The sequence below is a fragment of the Panthera tigris genome, chromosome B1 (genome assembly GCF_018350195.1).
Source record: "Panthera tigris isolate Pti1 chromosome B1, P.tigris_Pti1_mat1.1, whole genome shotgun sequence".
Lineage (NCBI taxonomy): Eukaryota > Metazoa > Chordata > Mammalia > Carnivora > Felidae > Panthera > Panthera tigris.
The window spans coordinates 131,082,899-131,102,348 of NC_056663.1; the positions used below are offsets into that span (position 1 = coordinate 131,082,899).

The 19,450-nt window shown below is 37.4% G+C and overlaps 1 protein-coding gene across 2 annotated transcripts in view; it reads left to right on the forward strand.

The window, feature by feature from the left end:
- FAM13A (family with sequence similarity 13 member A) overlaps positions 1-19,450 on the forward strand; it is a 355,423-nt gene that overhangs the window by 60,998 nt on the left and 274,975 nt on the right. For both annotated transcript variants that reach the window (XM_042984194.1, XM_042984193.1), the window contains exon 3: positions 6,490-6,699. In XM_042984194.1, the coding sequence (XP_042840128.1) occupies positions 6,490-6,699 (210 nt within the window). The remainder of the gene's footprint in view (positions 1-6,489; positions 6,700-19,450) is intronic.

Here is a 19,450-nt window from a genome sequence, read left to right on the forward strand (position 1 = left end):
TGAAGCAACATTTCTACATGAAAGACTCACTGCAGAGTCTGGCTGAAACTTAGTTGGAATTTTTAAAGTTAAAACTTGAGACTTCAGAGGTATTCTGTACTTTGTGCAGTTTGCTCCCTTATCTTCTGATGATTATGAGTCCATCCCCCAGCCCCCACCTGCCGCTAAGATCCTTCACTGGGAATACGTGAGAAGCACAGTGTATCTGTTCCTCTGTAGGAACGTGAATCAACTTGTGACAGGAATGGTATGGCACGTAGTTCAGACCTCAGAAGCTCAGGTGTTTGTGTTAACTGAAAAACAGCTATTTGCCCAGGTTACTAGTTATGTAGATGCCAAAATGATATTTTGTTCTGAAGACTGAAGAGCCAGGCTTGCATGTTTACTTCATAGAAGCTATCTCTGTATTTTTAGAGGATGATAAGCTACAGACAGGTAGGATTCTTAGAGAACAGCTCTGGGTTTATAACAATACTTTAAATAGGTTAAACAAAAAAGGTGCCATATACATCATGGCATGACGATGGGACCTCAGCCTGAGGATCTTGAAGCCAGGTTATATTAATTTAGGATTTTGAAGGACTCAAACACTCAGTATTGATTAAAACTGTGTCCTACTGATTTAGATACAAAGGATCTCTAGGTAATTAATTTAATCTCTTAAGTAAGGTTGAGTATTATTCATTTGGATACCAAAGTGTGACTACTTAAAATATTTTGGTTTTAGCATAGTCAGTGTTCTGATCTTTCATTCAACAATGACTAATAACCTCTTGGGATTACTCTTATGTAATAATCACTTTTGTTTTTAAGTTTTAAAAAAATATTGAATAGTTAATATACTTATGTAGTACAAAATACAGGAGGACATACAATTTAAAATCTCTCCCTCCAAAACCTGTCCCCTGATCATTCATTATCAGTATTACTTCCCAGTAACAGTATTGCTTCACTAGTGTCTGATATATTCCTATGAAGATATTTTATGAATATATAATCATATATGCATATCTTCTTTTTTCCCTTTGAACATAAATATAGCATATCATCCATCTGTTATGAATCTTTATAGAAAGTCATTTAGCAGTATATTGTGGAGATCTTTCCATATCACATAAAGAGCTTTATTCATGTAATTATTTTTTCCCCTTGTACAATGTTTGACTATATGTATGTACTATTTCTTTAAGCAGTCACATGGTGATGAATATCGAATTTTACCCAGTCTTTTGCTATCTATAAACAATGGTTCAGTGACTCAACTTTAACATGTGTCATTTCAAGCACTATGAGTGTATCTGTAGACTCTTGGGTCAGAGGATATGTGCATTTATAATCAACTCTAAGAGTTGAACCAGTTAAATTCACAGCATCACTGTATGAAATTTTGACAAAATATGAATTAGATATTCTATTTCATCTTACCCATAGTTCTACCTTAACAGGGTGTATTCAGGTAATGCAAACTAAATATTTTAATGGGCTAAATCATTCATTCTTAATTAGGAATGTAAAATAGAAAATCTATTCTTAACTAGAAATGGGAAATAGAATTTCTAGTGGAATATTTTCAGAATAGCCATCCCTTGATGATAGTTTAGATCCATGGAATCTGAATCTTGGCTTGGCAAGCTAAGGTAGGTAGGGCACCTACCCTATATTTTGAAAGGCCACATAGTTAATTACTGTGTAGACAACTAAAAGGTCCTTATTGTGTCTAAAACTACCATGTTAATAAACCAAAACCCTTGTATAAGTTTGAAGGGTAGTATAAAGTTTGTGAGCAAGATACTTCAATTAGTTTCATTAATTTTTTTTTACATCAATAGATATTTATTGTGCATCTGTGTATTACTGTGTATTACACAATATAATAGGCACTCTGTCAGGAATGATTGGTTGTATCATTTAAGCCTAGGTAGATACTGGGGTCATACTTTGATGTTTAATATAAATGGAGACCTTTAATAACTTGAGGGAAAACTCTTTGTTATAAAAGAATTTTAGGACATAAAGGGTTTGTTAAGGTTTATAGGAAGGCTTTTAAAAAGACTCTGAACTTTTTTTCTTTACATATTTTGCCTTTTTAAAAATTTTTTTTCCCATTGGAAGGAAAATATTACAAGTTATAAGGCATCTCATTTTCACACTATTTTAAAATAACTAATCTTGTTGACAATGTTACTGGATTCCTTTAGCATGAAGATACTCTGGAATGTACCATTTTAAATAGTGTAGGACTCTCCATCTACCACCAGGTGGCAGAATATGCTCATGTACTGTCCTAGTACTTTCTGGGCCAAAGTGTTCCAGTTTAAAAAAAAAAAAACTTTGTTTATTTTATTTTTGAGAGAGCACGAGTGGGGGAGGGGCATAGAGAGAGGGTGACACAGGATCCAAAGCAGGTTCCAGGCTCTGAGCTGTGAGCACAGAGCTCGATGCGGGGTTCAAACTCACAAACCATGAGAACATGACCTGAACCAAAGTTGATGCTTAACCAAATGAACCACCCAGGCGCCCCCCCCCCTTTTTTTTTTATGTTTATTTTACAAAGCATACCAGTTAAGCAAATTCTGACTTATGGCACACTTAGTTTCTAACGACGTATGCATACTATTTTGAAATAAATACCTCAGTTGTATGGAGAAGTGACAATCAATGGTGTAGATACATTTTAGTTTATATAATTCTTTCATTTTTAAACCAACAATTAAGTTGTTGCTTCATGATGTTTATCCCATAACTCCTGAAATCGAATATAAAGGAATCCCAGAAATATAGGAGAGTAACTCCACAAAGCCTTCTAACATCTCCTTCCTCTGGACATTTCTTTTAAAATCATCATTTCCTAAGAATTTAGAGTAGGAAAATTGAGAGATTGCATAATCTGATAAGCCTCATGGGTACTGGATATATTATAAATCCATAAGGGGCTTTTTTAAGAAACTGTATAGATCTTCTCCCCAGAGTATAATGGAGCCTTGTCCAAGGGTAAATTGTCCCTAGTTGAAAATCACTGGGTATAAGAATTGTTTGGGTCAGAGATGTTTTTGAGGTGAGAGGGTCATACAAACAAATGAAATAGGGTCAGAAAAAAATAACTGAGAAGCATTAAGTGACTTCCATTTATACCTTATCTCTCCACCAGTAAAGGCCAGTGGGATCAGGGACCTTGAAAACCAAAGCTAGTTCTTGGAGCTGGGTAGTTATTTTTGAATAACTGGAAATATTTATTTGAGGGAAGGGTCAAAAAGCCTTGTTGGAAAAGAAAACCTTAAGGTCAAAGCTAGAAAAACACTGTGAAATCAGGTCCAAGAGGCATTTGCTGGCCAAGAAAAAGCTGCAGAGCTGGGTAGATACAGGACTGGGACGCAAAACTCTAAATTTTCATGATTTGGGCCTTGGGATGGGATTCTCTTTTGGGGGTGCTATCTGCTTGATGGCAGTACACAATTGTGAAGTTATAGATAAAGCTGGTAGAATGGAAGAAATAAACCTTGAAAGCTTTAAAAATGAGTTAAACAGGAAGTCTCTCGATAACTGATATTCTTCAATATTCAAGAGAATGTCATATCATAATAGTTAACTGTTGCTGTGTAACAGATTACCCCAAAGCACAGTAGCTTTAAAACAGCAGTATTTATTATCTCAGTTTCTGTGGGTCAGGAATCTGGGCACGGTTTAGTTGTGCTTTCTGTCTTAGGGTCTCTTATAAAGCTGCAGTCATAATAGTACTTGACTAGGAGAGGGTTCACTTCCAAGTTCAGTCACATGGTTGTTAGCAGGATTCAGTTCCTTGTGGACTGTTGACCTGAGGGTCTCAGTTACTCACTGGCTGCTGTCCAGAAACCGCCCTCAGTTCCTTGCCACATGGGCCTCTTCATAAAATAGCTAACAAAATAAAAAGCAGCTGATTCATCAGAGTGAGCAAGCCAGCAAAGCCAGAGAGAGAGAGAGAAGTAAAATGAACATCAGTCTTTTATAACCTAATTTCAAACACAAGATTAGAACCTTAACATAATTTTGTTTGTTATATTCTGTTAGAAGCAAGTCATTAGATCCAGATCACAGGTGAGGGGAAGGGACTACACATGGGTGTGGAAACCAGGAGATGGGCATCACTAGGGTGATTTGAGAAGCTGCCTACCACACATACTGGCTGGTATTTCCTCTCATTACATGGTGCCCTGGTCATATTGGTTGTTAAAATACTTCAAATATCCTCTCTGGTTTCCCAAACTTTTGTCAAAATTGGACCTAAAATTCATGTCAACTTTTGATATCCAAATTATAAACACACACACACACGTGTATAAATATGTGCATATATGTATATGCACATATAGGTATAAATATACATACATATACATTATGCAGATATATTGGGGCTCCTGGGTGGCTCAGCCGGTTAAGCCTCCCACTGTGGCTCAGGTCATGATCTCATGGTTCATGAGTTTGAGACCCACATCAGGCTCTGTGCTGACCTCTCAGAGCCTGGAGCCTGCTTCAGATTCTGTGTCTCCCCTTCTACCTGCCCTTCCCCTGCTTGTGCTTCGTCTCCTTCTGTATCTTAAAAATAAATAAACATTGAAAAAAATTGATAAAAAAAATAATAAAATAAATGCAAACATCTTACCAGCCTATGAACTCTGTAAGGATAATGGTAGTGTTTGAATTTATTTTTTCAAAGATTTTTTTTTTAAGTTTCTTAACACAATGCTAAGTACTCATTAAATATTTTTTAAGTTGAAGGGTTCATAAAATTTTTTATCAAATTACAAATTAAAATGAAATTAGCTTTCTTCTTTTTCTTTAGAAAGAACAATACAACTAGCATGTAAGAGAAAGAAGCGAAAGCTGATATAAACAAACAGCTCACATCTGAATAATTCTAATGGGCTTCAGTGCCCTAAGTCATTGCTAAATTTCACCACCATTAGACTCTCAAAAGAAGAGTGGCAGTTGAGTCCTTGGGTTGCTCTTTACTAGAAAGATTGTTTCTTATACCTTCAGCATGCCTCCGCAGGCTGGCTTACTTTCTTACATGGTGTTCTGTCTCCTTAAACCCCAGTATACTGAGCTGGAAATCATTACCTTTCCCCTGAACCTGGTACTGTCTCTCACCCCCACTTCACCTTATCCTTTACAGTGCTTTTTCCTGGATTCCTGGTTTGTAAACCTTAAAATTACCTTTCAACTCTTCCTTATTTCCTTTTTGTACTAAGTTACCAAATCATCTTTTTTTCTCTACTTTTCACTTCCTTCCCACCAGAATCTGTCTTACTGCCTTAGAGTAAAATGTGGTTCCCTAAGGCAAGCTTTCTGCCCTCTCCATTCTCTACTTAGCTAGCAAGATCCTCCTTACCCCTTGATTTTATCATGTTCCCCCTACTCCTTAATGTTCTCATGATAAAGTCTTCGCTTGTTTTTCAAGTAGGCTCTATGCCCATTGTGGGGCTCAGTCTCATGACCCTGAGGTCAAGGGTCACATGCACTACCAGCTGAGCTAGCCAAGAGCCCCATGTCTTCACTCTTGAACTTGATATTTGTGGCTCTATCCCATTTCTTCCATTTTATTACCCTATCACTCTTTGACAAAAACTCTCCACATTTTCATCTGTTTATCTTCCTCTATGCTGTCCTGTCTCTGCAATTCATATATTCATTCTTTTTCAGGGATGAATCATGGTTTTCTGTGTCCTGCTCTTTAACCCTTTGAGGGCCCTTTTTAGGAAAAAGAATACAAAGTTAAGAATACAGAATTAGGGACAGAACATTGGAAAGAGCCTAAATCAATGAGGGGCCCTGAAGCTTAAACTGAATTAGCTTCACAGTTCATCAGCCCCAGTCTTCCTGATGCTTTTGCCAAAGATGGTGCACAGCAGCCAAAGGCTCTTGTATGGAGGCTTCTCTGCTGCTCCAGCCGACAATAAGATCCCCCGTCAATTGGGGGACAGCAAAGATCTTGTCTTATACTACTTTATAGTCTCATAGAGTGTTATCCTCTGAATTTAGTGATTACAAAGGAAATATTTCTTATTTATTACAAAGGTAATCACAGTTAAGTTTCTCACATACGTGTTAGTTTTTTTGTTTGTTTTTGTTTTTTCACATAGTTGTTTTCAAAATGCTACGGTGCTGTTGGAGCCCAGGGTCAGTTTCTGTTATGTACTACAGAAGGTTATAAATGCAGTTTCTTTGTAGAAGAGCATTTATTCTAGGTTTCTATGTGTCCTAACCTTATTTTTAGAGGTCAGCTTTTATCACAATCCTATATTATCTTTTTAGTTGATACATAGTAGATTTGAAAATTTATTATTCTAGCAAAGCATCTTTATAAAATATGAACATCTCCCAGTAGGTGATAATTATTTGGAAAATCCTGCACTGAAATTTATTTTCTGTTGTTGTTATGGTTCTTTAGAGTTTTAGTGTCTGTTTGTGAGAGACCTCTATTTCTTTTCTTGCATGTCTGCTCACCTGCCCCAGGACTCACCCAGGAAGGCCTTTTTAGGGTGAATGGCAACGTAAAGGTGGTGGAACAGCTCCGATGGAAGTTTGAGAGCGGAGTGCCGGTGGAGCTCGGGAAAGACGGGGACGTCTGCTCAGCAGCCAGTCTGTTAAAGCTCTTCCTGAGGGAGCTGCCAGAGCGCGTGATCACCTCAGCCCTACAGCCTCGATTCATTCAACTCTTCCAGGGTTAGTGCACTTAAATACGTCCAGCACTTCAGGTGGCTTTATGTTTTGGTTAAAACTAAGCCTTTAAATATTAAACACCTAAATTTCAAATATTAAGAGAAACTTTTAAATATTAGTGGTTTCTCCACAACATCCATTTTTCTATTTTACTCTAGGCCCTCATTTTCTACCCTAAAATAATACTAAACGGATTATGAAATGCCACCATTAAGTGTACTAATACTGAAAAACTCTAATGTTTGTGGGCCAGAGAAATTCTTTTCTGGTGAGTAGCTATCATAGAAGGAGTGGAAATAAGGCATTAAATTCTGTAGGAGATATTAATTAAGTTGTATTTGGTTAGTGACCTTTGAGACTGGAGGGTCAACAGTGGGCTGTGTTTCTCGCCTAAGCAAGATTGAGTCCTAAAACAATTGTGTTCCTTTTACACAACTGGAGGAAAATTTATTTTTGATTGCATGATGAAGTGATCTTAAATGAAGAAACTTCATTTTTTTTTGTTTTGATATTTTTATTTATTTTTTTAATTTACATCCAAGTTGGTTAGCATATAGCACAACAGTGATTTCAGGAGTAGATTCCTTAATGCCCCTTACCCATTTAGCCATCCCCCCTCCCTCAACCCCTCCAGTAACCCTCTATTCTCTATATTTAAGTCTTTTATGTTTTGTCTCCCTCCCTGTTCTTATATTATTTTTGCTTCCCTTCCCCTATGTTCATCTGTTTTGTATCTTAAAGTCCTCATATGAGTGAAGTCAAGGTAGTAACTATAGGCATAATCATTATTTAGTTCTCCTTCCTAAATATAGTAAGAACAATGATTTAGTCTTGAAAAGCCATTTTATTCTTATTTTTGCCAAGTTAGAGTGAAAAAGAGAAAATATATTTGTAAGAGTGTTAATTGCCAGATTAAAAAGGATGTTACTTAAAGCCACATTCCTCTAAAGTAGCAGAGTAATTATTCTCATGTAGTATATGTACTAAAGAATGGTTATGCTAGAAGGCCATGTTGTACGTTGTATTCTCTTTGAAAAATCATGATTATATATGAAAGTACAAAATACAGAACCATTTGTTCTGGTTATTTCAGTATTTTAAGCTTTCTATATCAATAAGTGCAAGTGACATATTGGAGGCTTGTTCATTAGAAACTGAACTTTCTGAGGCACTGGGTGGCTCAGTCGGTTAAGCTTCCTACTTCGGCTTAGGTTGTGATCTCACAGTTCATGAGTTCGAGCCCCTCATCAGGCTCTGTGCTGACAGCTCAGAGCCTGGAGCCTGCTTCAGCTTCTGTCTCCCTCTCTCTCTCTGGCCTTCCTCAGCTTGCACTCTGTCTTTCTCTCTCAAAAACAAACATTAAAAAACTAAAAACAAACAAACAACTTTTTCACGTTTACATGTGTGAGGATTTCAAGGGGGTAAACATTACTCCCTAAATGATTCTGGTAAGGAATATAATATCCTTGTCATGGAGATATTAAATTTCTGAAAATCATTTAAATATAATTAAATGATTAAATATAAATGATATAAATATAATATAATATAAATGATAAATATAAAAATAAATGATGAAATAATTAAATAAATTTCTGAAAATCATTTAAAAATAATTGCTACAAAAGCTAGTTGAAGATTTAAATATGTGCTTTATACAAAATAATTAAGAATCAAATATATAGCATTAAGAATCTTTATTAATATTATGTCTTAATATTAGATACTAATATTAATACTTGTGAATACTTGTGAATTTTAAAAGGTTTTATCACGTTTCTTAGAACAGCTTGCATTTGATTAGGAGAATGCACTGTTTTATTTTTATTAATTACATTGTAGTGATATTTTGTAATAATTTTGGTCTTTGTACAATATCTTTTCATTCATGACCTCTTTCCCTGATGGCCAAAAAGCAAATGCTGTCATTTTAAACGTAAGACTGGCTATATACTCAAGCGGTTGTGTGATTATGCACAAATAACAAATTCTAAATGGGGCAGAGACCCTAACATTTGCCTTAGTGGTGGTAGTCTCTCATTTCCTGAAAACCTCTGGGGCTACATCTGATAGGTTCAATAAAGGAAGTATTAATGAAGGTACCTACTAGTGATAAGCTGCTAAGTGAGGGGAGGGAATAAAGTATGCTTTAGGTATCAGACAGTATAGCCTCTTGAAAATAAATTTTTCTTTCCTAATTCAGGTGGTGGAAAAAGAAAGAAAAGCAGTGGTGCTTCTGTTCGTTTCTGCTGTATATGGTATTTTTACAGAAGAGGGTACACATGACAACAGGTCACTCAAAAGCTGGAAGCGGCAAGGCTCTTCACAGACTCACTAAAGGCAGATGTTACCACTTGGCCAGTTATATTCTCCTCTCCCCTTTTTCACTAGACATTATTTTGATAAAACTTCCTTAGTAAAAACTACCCTGCTTTTATATTTCAGTCCTCATGACAACAGATTAAGCAGCTTTTAGATTCTGTCACAACCCTCTGCCAGATTTCTTTTCTAAAAAGTGTTAAGGGCCTTTGAGTTCTATCCTGTGTAAAGAGCAAGCTATTTGATCATTGAATATACTTAGTTTTCCAGATCAAGATCCTCTCTTTCATGCTTTACAGAATTCTGGAGCCTCAACTAGGTATTTTTTCAAGACATTGAAGCTAAACCAACAGTTGCATAGAGGATAGTCTGAATGCTGCATGGAAGCATCCCTGCTGCTCTAGGTCATCTTTTGATCATGTAAACCAACAATGACCTCTGGGTGGAAGGACACCATTGAGATTCTTTCACTAATAACAGATTTTCAACTTTAGACTTGACTGAGGTCTGAAGTTCTGAGATTCTATTTTAGGTTAGCATACCAAGATTTCTGCATACCAGATGTTTATCAAAAACTTCCGACTAAAGTTGATGTCTGCCAGAACCTTTTGCTTGAGTCAAAGCCCTGGTTTAGACAATTCACACTGAAGAGAGACCATAAAGGACTTGAGTGATCATCCTTTCTTGTTGCCATGTTCAACTTCCCTCCCACTGCGACTACTCACTTTTCTTGATTGAGGTTTTAGCTTAATTGCCTCAGCTTGGCAATGTTCCATTTTTTTTTTCCTTATCCTTATCTTGGTGGGCCAGTAACATGTCTAGTTTTTATTTTAACAATCGCACATATGTTTTGGGAATAGATGTGGATTGCAAGCAATAAAAAGGTTTTAGGATAGCATTCATTTCATTTAGGATTAACTAGAAACCCCTTTATCTGAAAGTTCCCTGTTAGAAATCTTCTGTAATATAAATACAAGTATCTCTATCTCACAACAAATTTTTTTTTTCTTACTTGGTGAGTTGGAATTGGATCAGTCCATCAATATTTATTTAGTACCTTCAACTTGGATACAGAATGATACCAAGAAATAAAAGATGAAACATCCTGACTTCAAGGAGTGTGATTGGAGGAGGTAGAATGTGTGTGGTAAACATTCTACAGTTCTTCAAATGAGTATTAAGAATATCCTGTCAGTGGTAACAAGAAGAGAGGGGAAATCAGTCTAGATTATGGTGGTCAGAGAACACTTTGTGGAAAAAGTAAACTGGGGCGCATAAGATGACTTTGGATGGAGAGGAAAATCATCTAGGCGAGGAAAAGGGCACGAAAACAAAAACATTGTCTGTGGAAAAGAGAAATGTCTGGCAGAGCTGTCAGTAGGTAGCTACAGGAGATTAGCACACGATATTGCCTAAAAAGTAGAATGAGACTAGATGGTAGAGCGTATCGAATGTTAGGTTAAGGAATTAATATTAACCTACAAACAGTAAATTTTTGAAGAAAGAAGTCGTAGGATGGAAGCAGTATTTTAAGTGATGCTATGTAAGATGGATGGATGGGAAGAGGCTGCGTGCAGGGAGAATATCTAGAAGACTGGCGGAAACGGAGGTCTCCATGCTAAGGACCTGTATCTGACAAATAATTGGCAGTGGAATTTTTTTTAATTGAGGTAAATACATGTAATATAAAATTGACTATTTAACCACTTTTACCTGCACACCTCTGTGGCATTAAGTGCATTCCTATCCATCTCCATAACTTTCTCAGCATCTCAACAGAAACTGGTAATGGAATTTTAAAGAAAACATAAACAGAACAGGGTGGCCAATAGTTAGATAATGAGATTAAGAAAGGGGTCAAAGATAACCAGAAGGTTTTGAGTTTATGTGACTTGAAGAACGGGAGGGGTAGTGTGGTGGCTGGATCCTGATGCCCATACCTCTGAGGAGGGCCACAGGGCCAGAAGGCCAGTTTGTCACACTGTTGTGAATAGAAACTAATAAATCAGGAAGGAAGTTTTAAGACTAGGTTGAAGTAGCACCAGGGAGAGCTCCCTGCTAACTCAGTGCTTTGAGGAGACCCAAGACAGCTGTTTTTTGTTTTGTTTTGTTTTGTTTTTGTCTTCAGTAATTCAGTCTTTTCTGTCTGTACCGAGGGTGGGTCCTTTACTTATTAAAATGCTTCCGCCTGTCAGACCTGATCGTTTGTCCCGAAAGGAAGCATAGACATGAACTTTCTAGGAACGTTTTGTGGCTGACTAATGCTCCTTCCCTATCTCCAGGTAGGATCTGGGACTTATGCCAAAGACTCAAATGCTATTAGCTTGGTAGGTTCTGGTGATCTCTTTATTAATCGTCTATCTCAGATCCAGCTGTTGCTATTGAAGAAGGAAGAGAGATCCTGGTGTGGCATCTTGACAATTGGTCCATTAATAACAGATAATGAAAGTCACAAGGGGAAGGTACTTATTGGGCCGTGAAGAGGAGCTTATTTTAAATAGATGAATAAAATGAATGTCAGTGCTTAGGAGAAAGGGATGAAGGCTAAAGATGTGAATTTTATAGTCCTCTATGTAGACTCATCCAGACAATAGAAATTTATTTTATCACCACAGTTCTGGAGGCTGGAAGTCCAAGATCAAAGTGCCTACAGGGGTGGTGTCTGATAAGACCTCCCTCCTTGGCTTGCAGATGATACCTTCTCACTGTGTCCTTATATGGCCTTTTCTCTGTGTGTGAGCTCTCCTGGTGTCTTTTCCCTTTCTTACAAGGACACCAGCACGTTGGATTACGGTCCTGCCTTTGTGGCCTCATCTGACCTTAATTACCTTAAGGCCCTATCTCCAAATACAGTCAGTTTGGGGGTTAAAGCTTCAACCTGTGTGTTTTGTATGAACAAAGTTTAGTCCATAACACTGTTTTTAAAAATGTATGGCAATTGATAGGTATATGAGTAAAAAGTAGCAAAATCCTGTAGTGGATGCTAATTAGGTGAGACATTACTACAGAATTGATGTTTTTGTTCTAGAAGTTTTAAAGGACTAGCATACCTAGAAGTAACAAATGAATTTAAAATAAATGATCTGCCATGGGAAAACTTTTTATGGGGGTATGTTTCCTTTATATAGATAATTTCTTTTGTGTTTTCTGTCCCTGTTTTAATATTCTTTTTAAGAATTTATGTCTTTTAGTGGTAATAATAGATGCTGAGTACCTACTCACTATTCAGTTTAATAACTGCAGATGTTTTATTTATATAGTATCTTTTGATTCCAGCACCAGCTCTAATAAGGTATAGGCAGGATAATCTTCATTTTGAAGAAAGAAATTCGAGCACATGGCTTAGAGCAGAAGATCTGGATCCTTTCTGACTAGTTTCAAATCTCCATTTGCCTTTTGTTAGCTGCATGAATATGATCAAATGAACCTTGTACCTTAGTGATTAGCTATCTATTGCTATATAACAATTGTTCTAAAACTTAGTGGTTTAAAACTACAGTAAACACTTATTTTCCTTCACTGTTTCTGTGGGTTGGGAGTTTAGGTGTGATTTAGCTGGACAGTGCTGGTTCAGAGTCTGCCAGGAAGTTGTGGTCCAGAACCGTCAAGGGCTGCAATTATCGGAAAGCTTAACTGGGGCTGGAAGATGTGCTTCCAAGGTGATTCCCTTACGTGGCTGGCAGTTTAGTTCTGGCTCTTGGTGAGAGGCCACAGCTCTGTTTTCTATCAATCTCTCCCGTTGGCTGCTGGCTGGCTTCCCCTGGTATGACCAACTCGAAAGAGATGAAAGCCATCCTTTCAGTGACTGAGCCTCAGAAGACAAGCAGCACCATTCGTACCATGTTCTATTCATGAAGATCAAGTCATGAATTTGGCCTGTATTCAAGGGGAGGGGGATTTGGTGCCCTCTTTTAAAGGAGTGAGTGTCAGGCTTTGTGGACATTTTAAAACCACCACTCCTAGTTTCCCTAGCCTTTCCTTAACCTTTAAAGTAGTATTTACTTCCTGAGCTTATTGGGGAAACTGAGATTATCCATGCAAAATTGAGAACAAAAATAAATAAATATTTAATAAATGTTAAGCCATTTAATAAATGTTAAGCTGTGGCAGCCCATAAGAGTTACCTGGGAAGCTTTGAAAATTCCCAGAGATCAAGTCCTGTCATATGCCAATTAAATCATCCTCTATAGAGATGGGATGTAAGAATCCACATTTTCATAGTAGTCTTCCTTCCCCCATGCTTATGTCCCAGTTCATCCTCAGCCTGTGCCTCTGCCTTTTGTTTTCTTGATTATAAGAAGGCAAGCCATTTAGTGCAGTTCCCCCCACTTCTTTACTTTCAAGCTTAACCCTGATCTCTTTACCTTTTCTGTATCCTACCTTTTCCATCTCTTAAAAAAAAATCACAAAAGTGTTATAGAAGAATAAGTACACTTCCTGCCTAATAATTAAGAAAGAGTAGAAAAGAGTAACAAAAGGCCACAGTTTGGGGTTCAAATAAGGATTTCAAAATTCTTACCCAAATTAATTGAAACTACTTGTATTTTTGATTATTGGTTGAGTTGGCAAATCACACAAGATGGACTTGGGAATGTTTTTGTATTGACTGCCAGTTAATTTTTATTTTGTTTGTTATATGATTTTAATGGAAATTGAAGCCTGCAAATAAACATTGCCTGTTATGTATATGAAATTGGCAATTAAAAAATTCCTTCTAGGACTGCCTGGGTGGCTCAGTTGGTTAAGTATCTGACTTCTGATGTCAGCCCAGGTCATGATCTCACAGTTCATTGAGTTCAAGCCCCACTTCAGGCTCTGCACTCACAGTGCAGATCTTGCTTAGGATTCTCTCTCCCTCTCTCTCTCTGCTTCCTCCCCTTCTCATGATCTCTCTCTCTCTCTCTCTCTCTCTCTCACTCACTCACTCACTCACTCAAAAATAAAAATTTCTTCTCAATTTTTGAGGTGAAGGCATTTGCTTTACTATTGCTCCCATAAAAAAGTAGGGTACTGTCCTGCCAGCAATGAGCTTCCAGTTTTGTTTGGGAATAGAAGAAGTAATAGTGAGCCAGGATACACGGAATAGAAGTAGGGTTCCGAAGGGGAGGGATCCCTTCTAAAACAGATGATCAGAGGAAGGTAGTACTTCACCTAGGCTTTGGATGACTGGTAGAATTTCCATAGGTAGTGTCTAATCTAGGAAGAGAGGATTACATGAACAGAGGTGTTTGGAAAACAGGCACATGATTCCAACAGTAAGCATAGTGAATGTGTTGGGTGGGATGTAAATCTAGTTGGATTTGGTAATCTTTCAATAAAATTAATCAAATACTGAAATGCCAATTCCTAAGTAACTTTATTACTTTCATTAAAATACATCTTCACTCTCTTGGACATATTTTTCCTTTATTAAAAGAAATTATTTTATGTAATAGATGCATATAGTTCTTTAACAAAAATCAAATGAAATTAAGAGACTAGTAAGGAAAACCAGCCAACCCCTACACACCCTTTGGAAGTCCTCAATTCTTTCCTAGAGGAAATCAGATTTCATTTATTTAGCTGTTCCTTGGTATTTGCTTCCATTTGATAATATTCTTACAATGTTATATCTTAATTTCTTGCAGACATTATCTCATCACTTCTGCTTATGAAATATGTAGAATTAGCTGTTACATTGTCTCTTCCAACGAGCAATTTCTCCCAGTAGTGTTGTATCACAAGTTTAGTTGATGTCCTAATTAATATTTGACTTGTTATGACTACATAAGGGTATGTGTGTGTGTATGTGTGAGATGTTATGTGTCTTACATTTTCACTCACATAATTTTCTATAAACCTATCTGCAGATTTTTTCAAACTGCAAAAATTTTCCAATAAATCCACTAACCTTTCAAAACTTTTCAAATAATTTATCAATTCTTTATTTCTGGGGAGATTCCTCTTTGGCCCCTTTTCTTCTGTTCCCATCTAATTTGGTTGCAGGGCTGATTCTGAGACTCTCTTACCTGTCTTCCTTCTTGGACCTGCTATTTCCCAGAGTCTTTTTTTCAGTGTATTGTTATCGGCACTCTAAGTCCATCCTATGTGGAAAATACCCTCTTTGGGTCTTTGAAATTATCCTATGTTATCTTTCTTTTTCTTTTTTGAGGCAAAATTAGTAGATAACATTATATTAGCTTTTCCCCAAGTCCCTCCCCCCTGAAAACCACCAGTCTGTTCTCTGTATCTATGAGTTTGGTTCGTCTTATTTTTTATATTCCACATATAAGTGATATCATATATATTTGTCTTTGTGTTTCATATTTCACTTAGCATAATACCTTCGAGGTACATCCACATTGTTGTAGATCACAAGATTTCCTTTTTTTCATGGATGAGTAATATTCCTTTGTATAGTGTCAGTGTGTGTATGTGTGTGTGTGTGTGTGTGTCTTTATCCATGCATCTGTTAACCTTTAGATTGTTTCCATGCTTTTCAACCATTATTTCTTCAAATAATTTTTTCTGCCCCCTTTCTTTTTCTTCTCCTTCTGGGTCCTCTGTAAGGGAGATGTTAGTCTCCTTATGTACCGTAGGACCCTTAAGCTATCTTCCTTTTTTTTTTTTTTTTTTTTTTTAATTCTTTTTGCTTTTTGCTGCTCTGTTTGGGTGATTTTTGGTGCCTTGTCATCTAGGTCAGTGATCCACTCTTGTATTTAGTCTAGTCTGCTTTTGAACAGTTCTAGTGTATTCTTCAGCTCAGCTGTCATATTCTGCTCTGTGACTTCAGTTTGGTATTTTGCTATGTTTTCTGTCTTTGTTGAAGTTCTGTGTTCTTCCATGCTTCAAGTTTTATAAGTATCTTTATGACTATTGCTCTGATTTATCAAGTAGTTTTTTTTTTTTATCTCCATTTCAATGAGGTCTTTTTCTGAGGGTTTGCCTTGTTCTTTTAGAACATATTCCTCTGCTTCCTCATGTTGTTTGACTTTTCTCTGTTAATTTCTACATATTAGGCAAAATAGCTACCTCTCCTAGTCTTGAAGGACTGGCCATGTGTGGAAGTTGGCCCAGAGGGCCCAGATGTGTGATTCCCCCCTGGCTTCTAGAGCCAGGTGCTCAAGGGGCATCCCATGTGTGGGCTGCATGCACCTGCAGCTGTGGCACAAGGGGCAGGGAATTCACCTACTTGGCCTGATGGTTCTGTGGCAGCAGTATACCTACCAGTGCTAGCAGGTTAGAGAGTACCAACATAGCACCAACCACCACTTGTACTACCAAGGTAGAATAACACAAAAATTGCACCTGCCAATGGCTCCATCCCCAGAGAGTCTCAATAGGTTCCTGTCTCTCCAGCAGAGGCTTTAAGACTAGCAAGTGGATCTTCTTCACATAAGGTCTAGGTACTATTCATACTACTTGTGCACTGGATTTTGGGGCAAATGAATCTTCATACATACCCTTTGAGAGTGGGTTCTCCATTCTCTACAGCTCTATGGTTCTTCTGAATGTAAGCCCTCTTGGTTTTCAAGACCAGATGCTTTGGCAGCCTATCTCTCCATTGTAGGTCCCAAGGGTTGGGGTGCCTGATGTGGGACACAAATTCCTTGCTTCTCAGGAAAAAGTCACATATTTTTGAAATCCCTCTGTATTGTGGGTTCCTGTACCTGAAGTGGGTTTTTCGGGGTGGGGGGAGAATGTCTCTGTCTCTCCTACCCATCTCAGTGTGCTTCTTTCATACTTGTGCAGTTGCTGTTACACTGTTTCTCAGGTCTTTTTCAGAGGAAATTATTCCATATGTAGCTTTAGATTGGTTTTGTCTGTGGGAGGAGATAGTTTCAGGATCTTTTTATATCACCGTCTTGAATGCTTATTGTCTTATCACTGTCTTTTAATTCTATTTCCTATGCAATTTTCTCAACTGTATTTTCCAAGCTTGTTTTTTAAATTTTAGTTTTTATATTGTTAATATCCAAAATATTAGTGCTATTTCTTTTTCAAAGCACTCTATTCTTTTTATAGAATCCTATTCTTAATCTTATCTTTCTGAGGATAATAGCAAGTTTGTTGTTGTTGTTGTTTATAGTTTTCTTTTCCATATATTTGTGTTGTGGGATTTCTTGCATTTCTTCATGTAAACATGGGTGATCTTGGATTATAGGATTTAAGAGAAACATTTGTATATGGGGACAGTGGGCTTGTCTACTGATATACTTTGCTTTAAGAGGATTAGATAGTGGGTATAGATGGAGGGAAATGTAGCCTATTTGATTTGGGGACACACAAATGTCTGTACGTGGACATAGTTTTCTCTTCATCCATCTCGTTCCTCAAGAGCACGGAAGTAGGAAGTGTGCTAATGCACCCATTCTTTCTAAGCAGGTTTTCACTGGTCCTCAGATTTTCAATTATGCTCCTTGCTCTAGCCCTTCACTATCTCCAGAGTGTAAGAATCCATTGACATTATCCATGGACTAAGCCTCAGCCCTCCTGCCTAACCGCATGCTTGCCTGGATGTACAGGGTGGTGGAGGCTCCTGTGAGCCTTGACAGGCCTTAGAACAGACTGGGGTTTTCAGTCCCTTGCATTCACTTCCAAATGTCTTTGAAATCTCATCTCCCTCTCTCTCCTCTGCTGTTCTTTTTTTGCCCTTTTTTTGTGCGTATACTTTTTAAACATCTTTTACTGTCATTTTAGTGGGTTCTTGGGAAGCAGATTTAATTAGATAAATACAAGTGATCAATCCTTTTCTTAAAATGGACATTCCCCCTTTCCTTTTTCTCCCCCTGTACTTGATTTTAAATGGAACAGAATTTTATAGTAGCAGCTGTGCAAACAATATGTGAGAGTTACAAGCCTGTGAATTTTAGTTTATGAGAATTTGATAATTTAGTCAGCAACTGTTTTTTAAAGAAAAGCACCCTAATAACAGGACCATTTCAATCAGTACAATGCCTAATTGTAAAGAAACCTAATTTAATAAGCTGAGTTGTGCCTAAGATTGAGTTATGTTTTTCTTCATTACGTGAAGAATTCACCAGGGTGAGTTTGAGTTAAGCCTGTCTTTTATACATACTATGTATCATAATGCCATTTTTATTGTTGGAGGTTAGCTGAGTGGTTTTGCCTTGCAAATTTTTTTAAGTTTATTTTGAGGGAGACCGTGCAAGTGGGAGAGGAGCAGAGAGAAAGGGGGGACAGAGGATCCAAAGCAGGCTATGTGATGACAGCAGAGAGCCTGATGGCAGAGCTCAAGTTCATGAACCGTGAGATCGTGACCTGAACCGAAGTCAGATGCTTAACATACTGAGCCACTCAGGTGCCCTGCCTTGAAAATATTACAGTACCATGCAAATGTTGGTTAGTTACAATTCTACTTATTAAGTAATCTCTTCTTGGATAGTATGAGCTCCATAGCAAGCATATGACATATTTCCTTCCCTGGGTTTAATTCCTTCTTACTGAGAAGTTCCCCTTCTTTTGAAATTATTCAACCTTCAAATTTGTTTCTATGAAAAACAGAATCATTATACTAAAACTCCATATTTAAGCCCTTTCCATTTTCATTATGTGCTTTTTAGGTTTCCTAGAAACAATGCCAAATATATAAACTATTCCGTGTTTCTGGGCAGACCTAAACCCAAAGAGTTAAAGGTTGCCACTTGCGGGGCAACTGGGTGGCTCAGTCGGTTGAGTGTCCGACTTCGGCTCAGGTCATGATCTCACAGCTCGTGAGTTTGAGCCCCGCGTCGGGCTCTGTGCTGACAGCTCAGAGCCCAGAGCCTGTTTCAGATTCTGTGTCTCCCTCTCTCTCTGCCCCTAACCCACTTGCATTCTGTCTCTGTCAAAAATAAATAAACATTAAAAAAATTAAAAAAAAAAAAAAGTTGCCACTTGCATATTTGCCCAAGGAACCAGTCAATCAGGTTTCTGCAAGACCTCCACTGGAATAAATTGGAGGTTTCCAAACCTGACTACACATTTTGATGACATTCCAGTTGGTTCTACTTCCCTCCTAGATCCATGTGACAGGAAAACCTTATTTGTGTTTATAACCCCCCATGATGTCTAAGACTGTAGATCTTGACAACTAGATTATATTTTGTTTGCTAAGTATGCATACAAATCTTTATTTTCCTTTTTGACTGTACCAGATAACATTAAGTAGTGAGTGGGATTATGCAAATTTGGATAGAGAGCCCATGGCTGAGCAGTTAATCTGCATTAGAACAACTGGTCTTGAATGTGTATGTGCGTGTGTATATGTATACTCATGTGTATGTAACTTTGTAAAAATCTTTAATCCACTATTGTCAGCTGTTCTTTTTATCTTGACAGCTTATATTTCTTAATTCTTTCATTGTCATTTTAGTAAGGTATTAGGAAAAGTAGATAAGCTTATCTTTAAAAGGTCTCCACTGACTTATACTTGATTTTATTTAGTTTTTTTAAA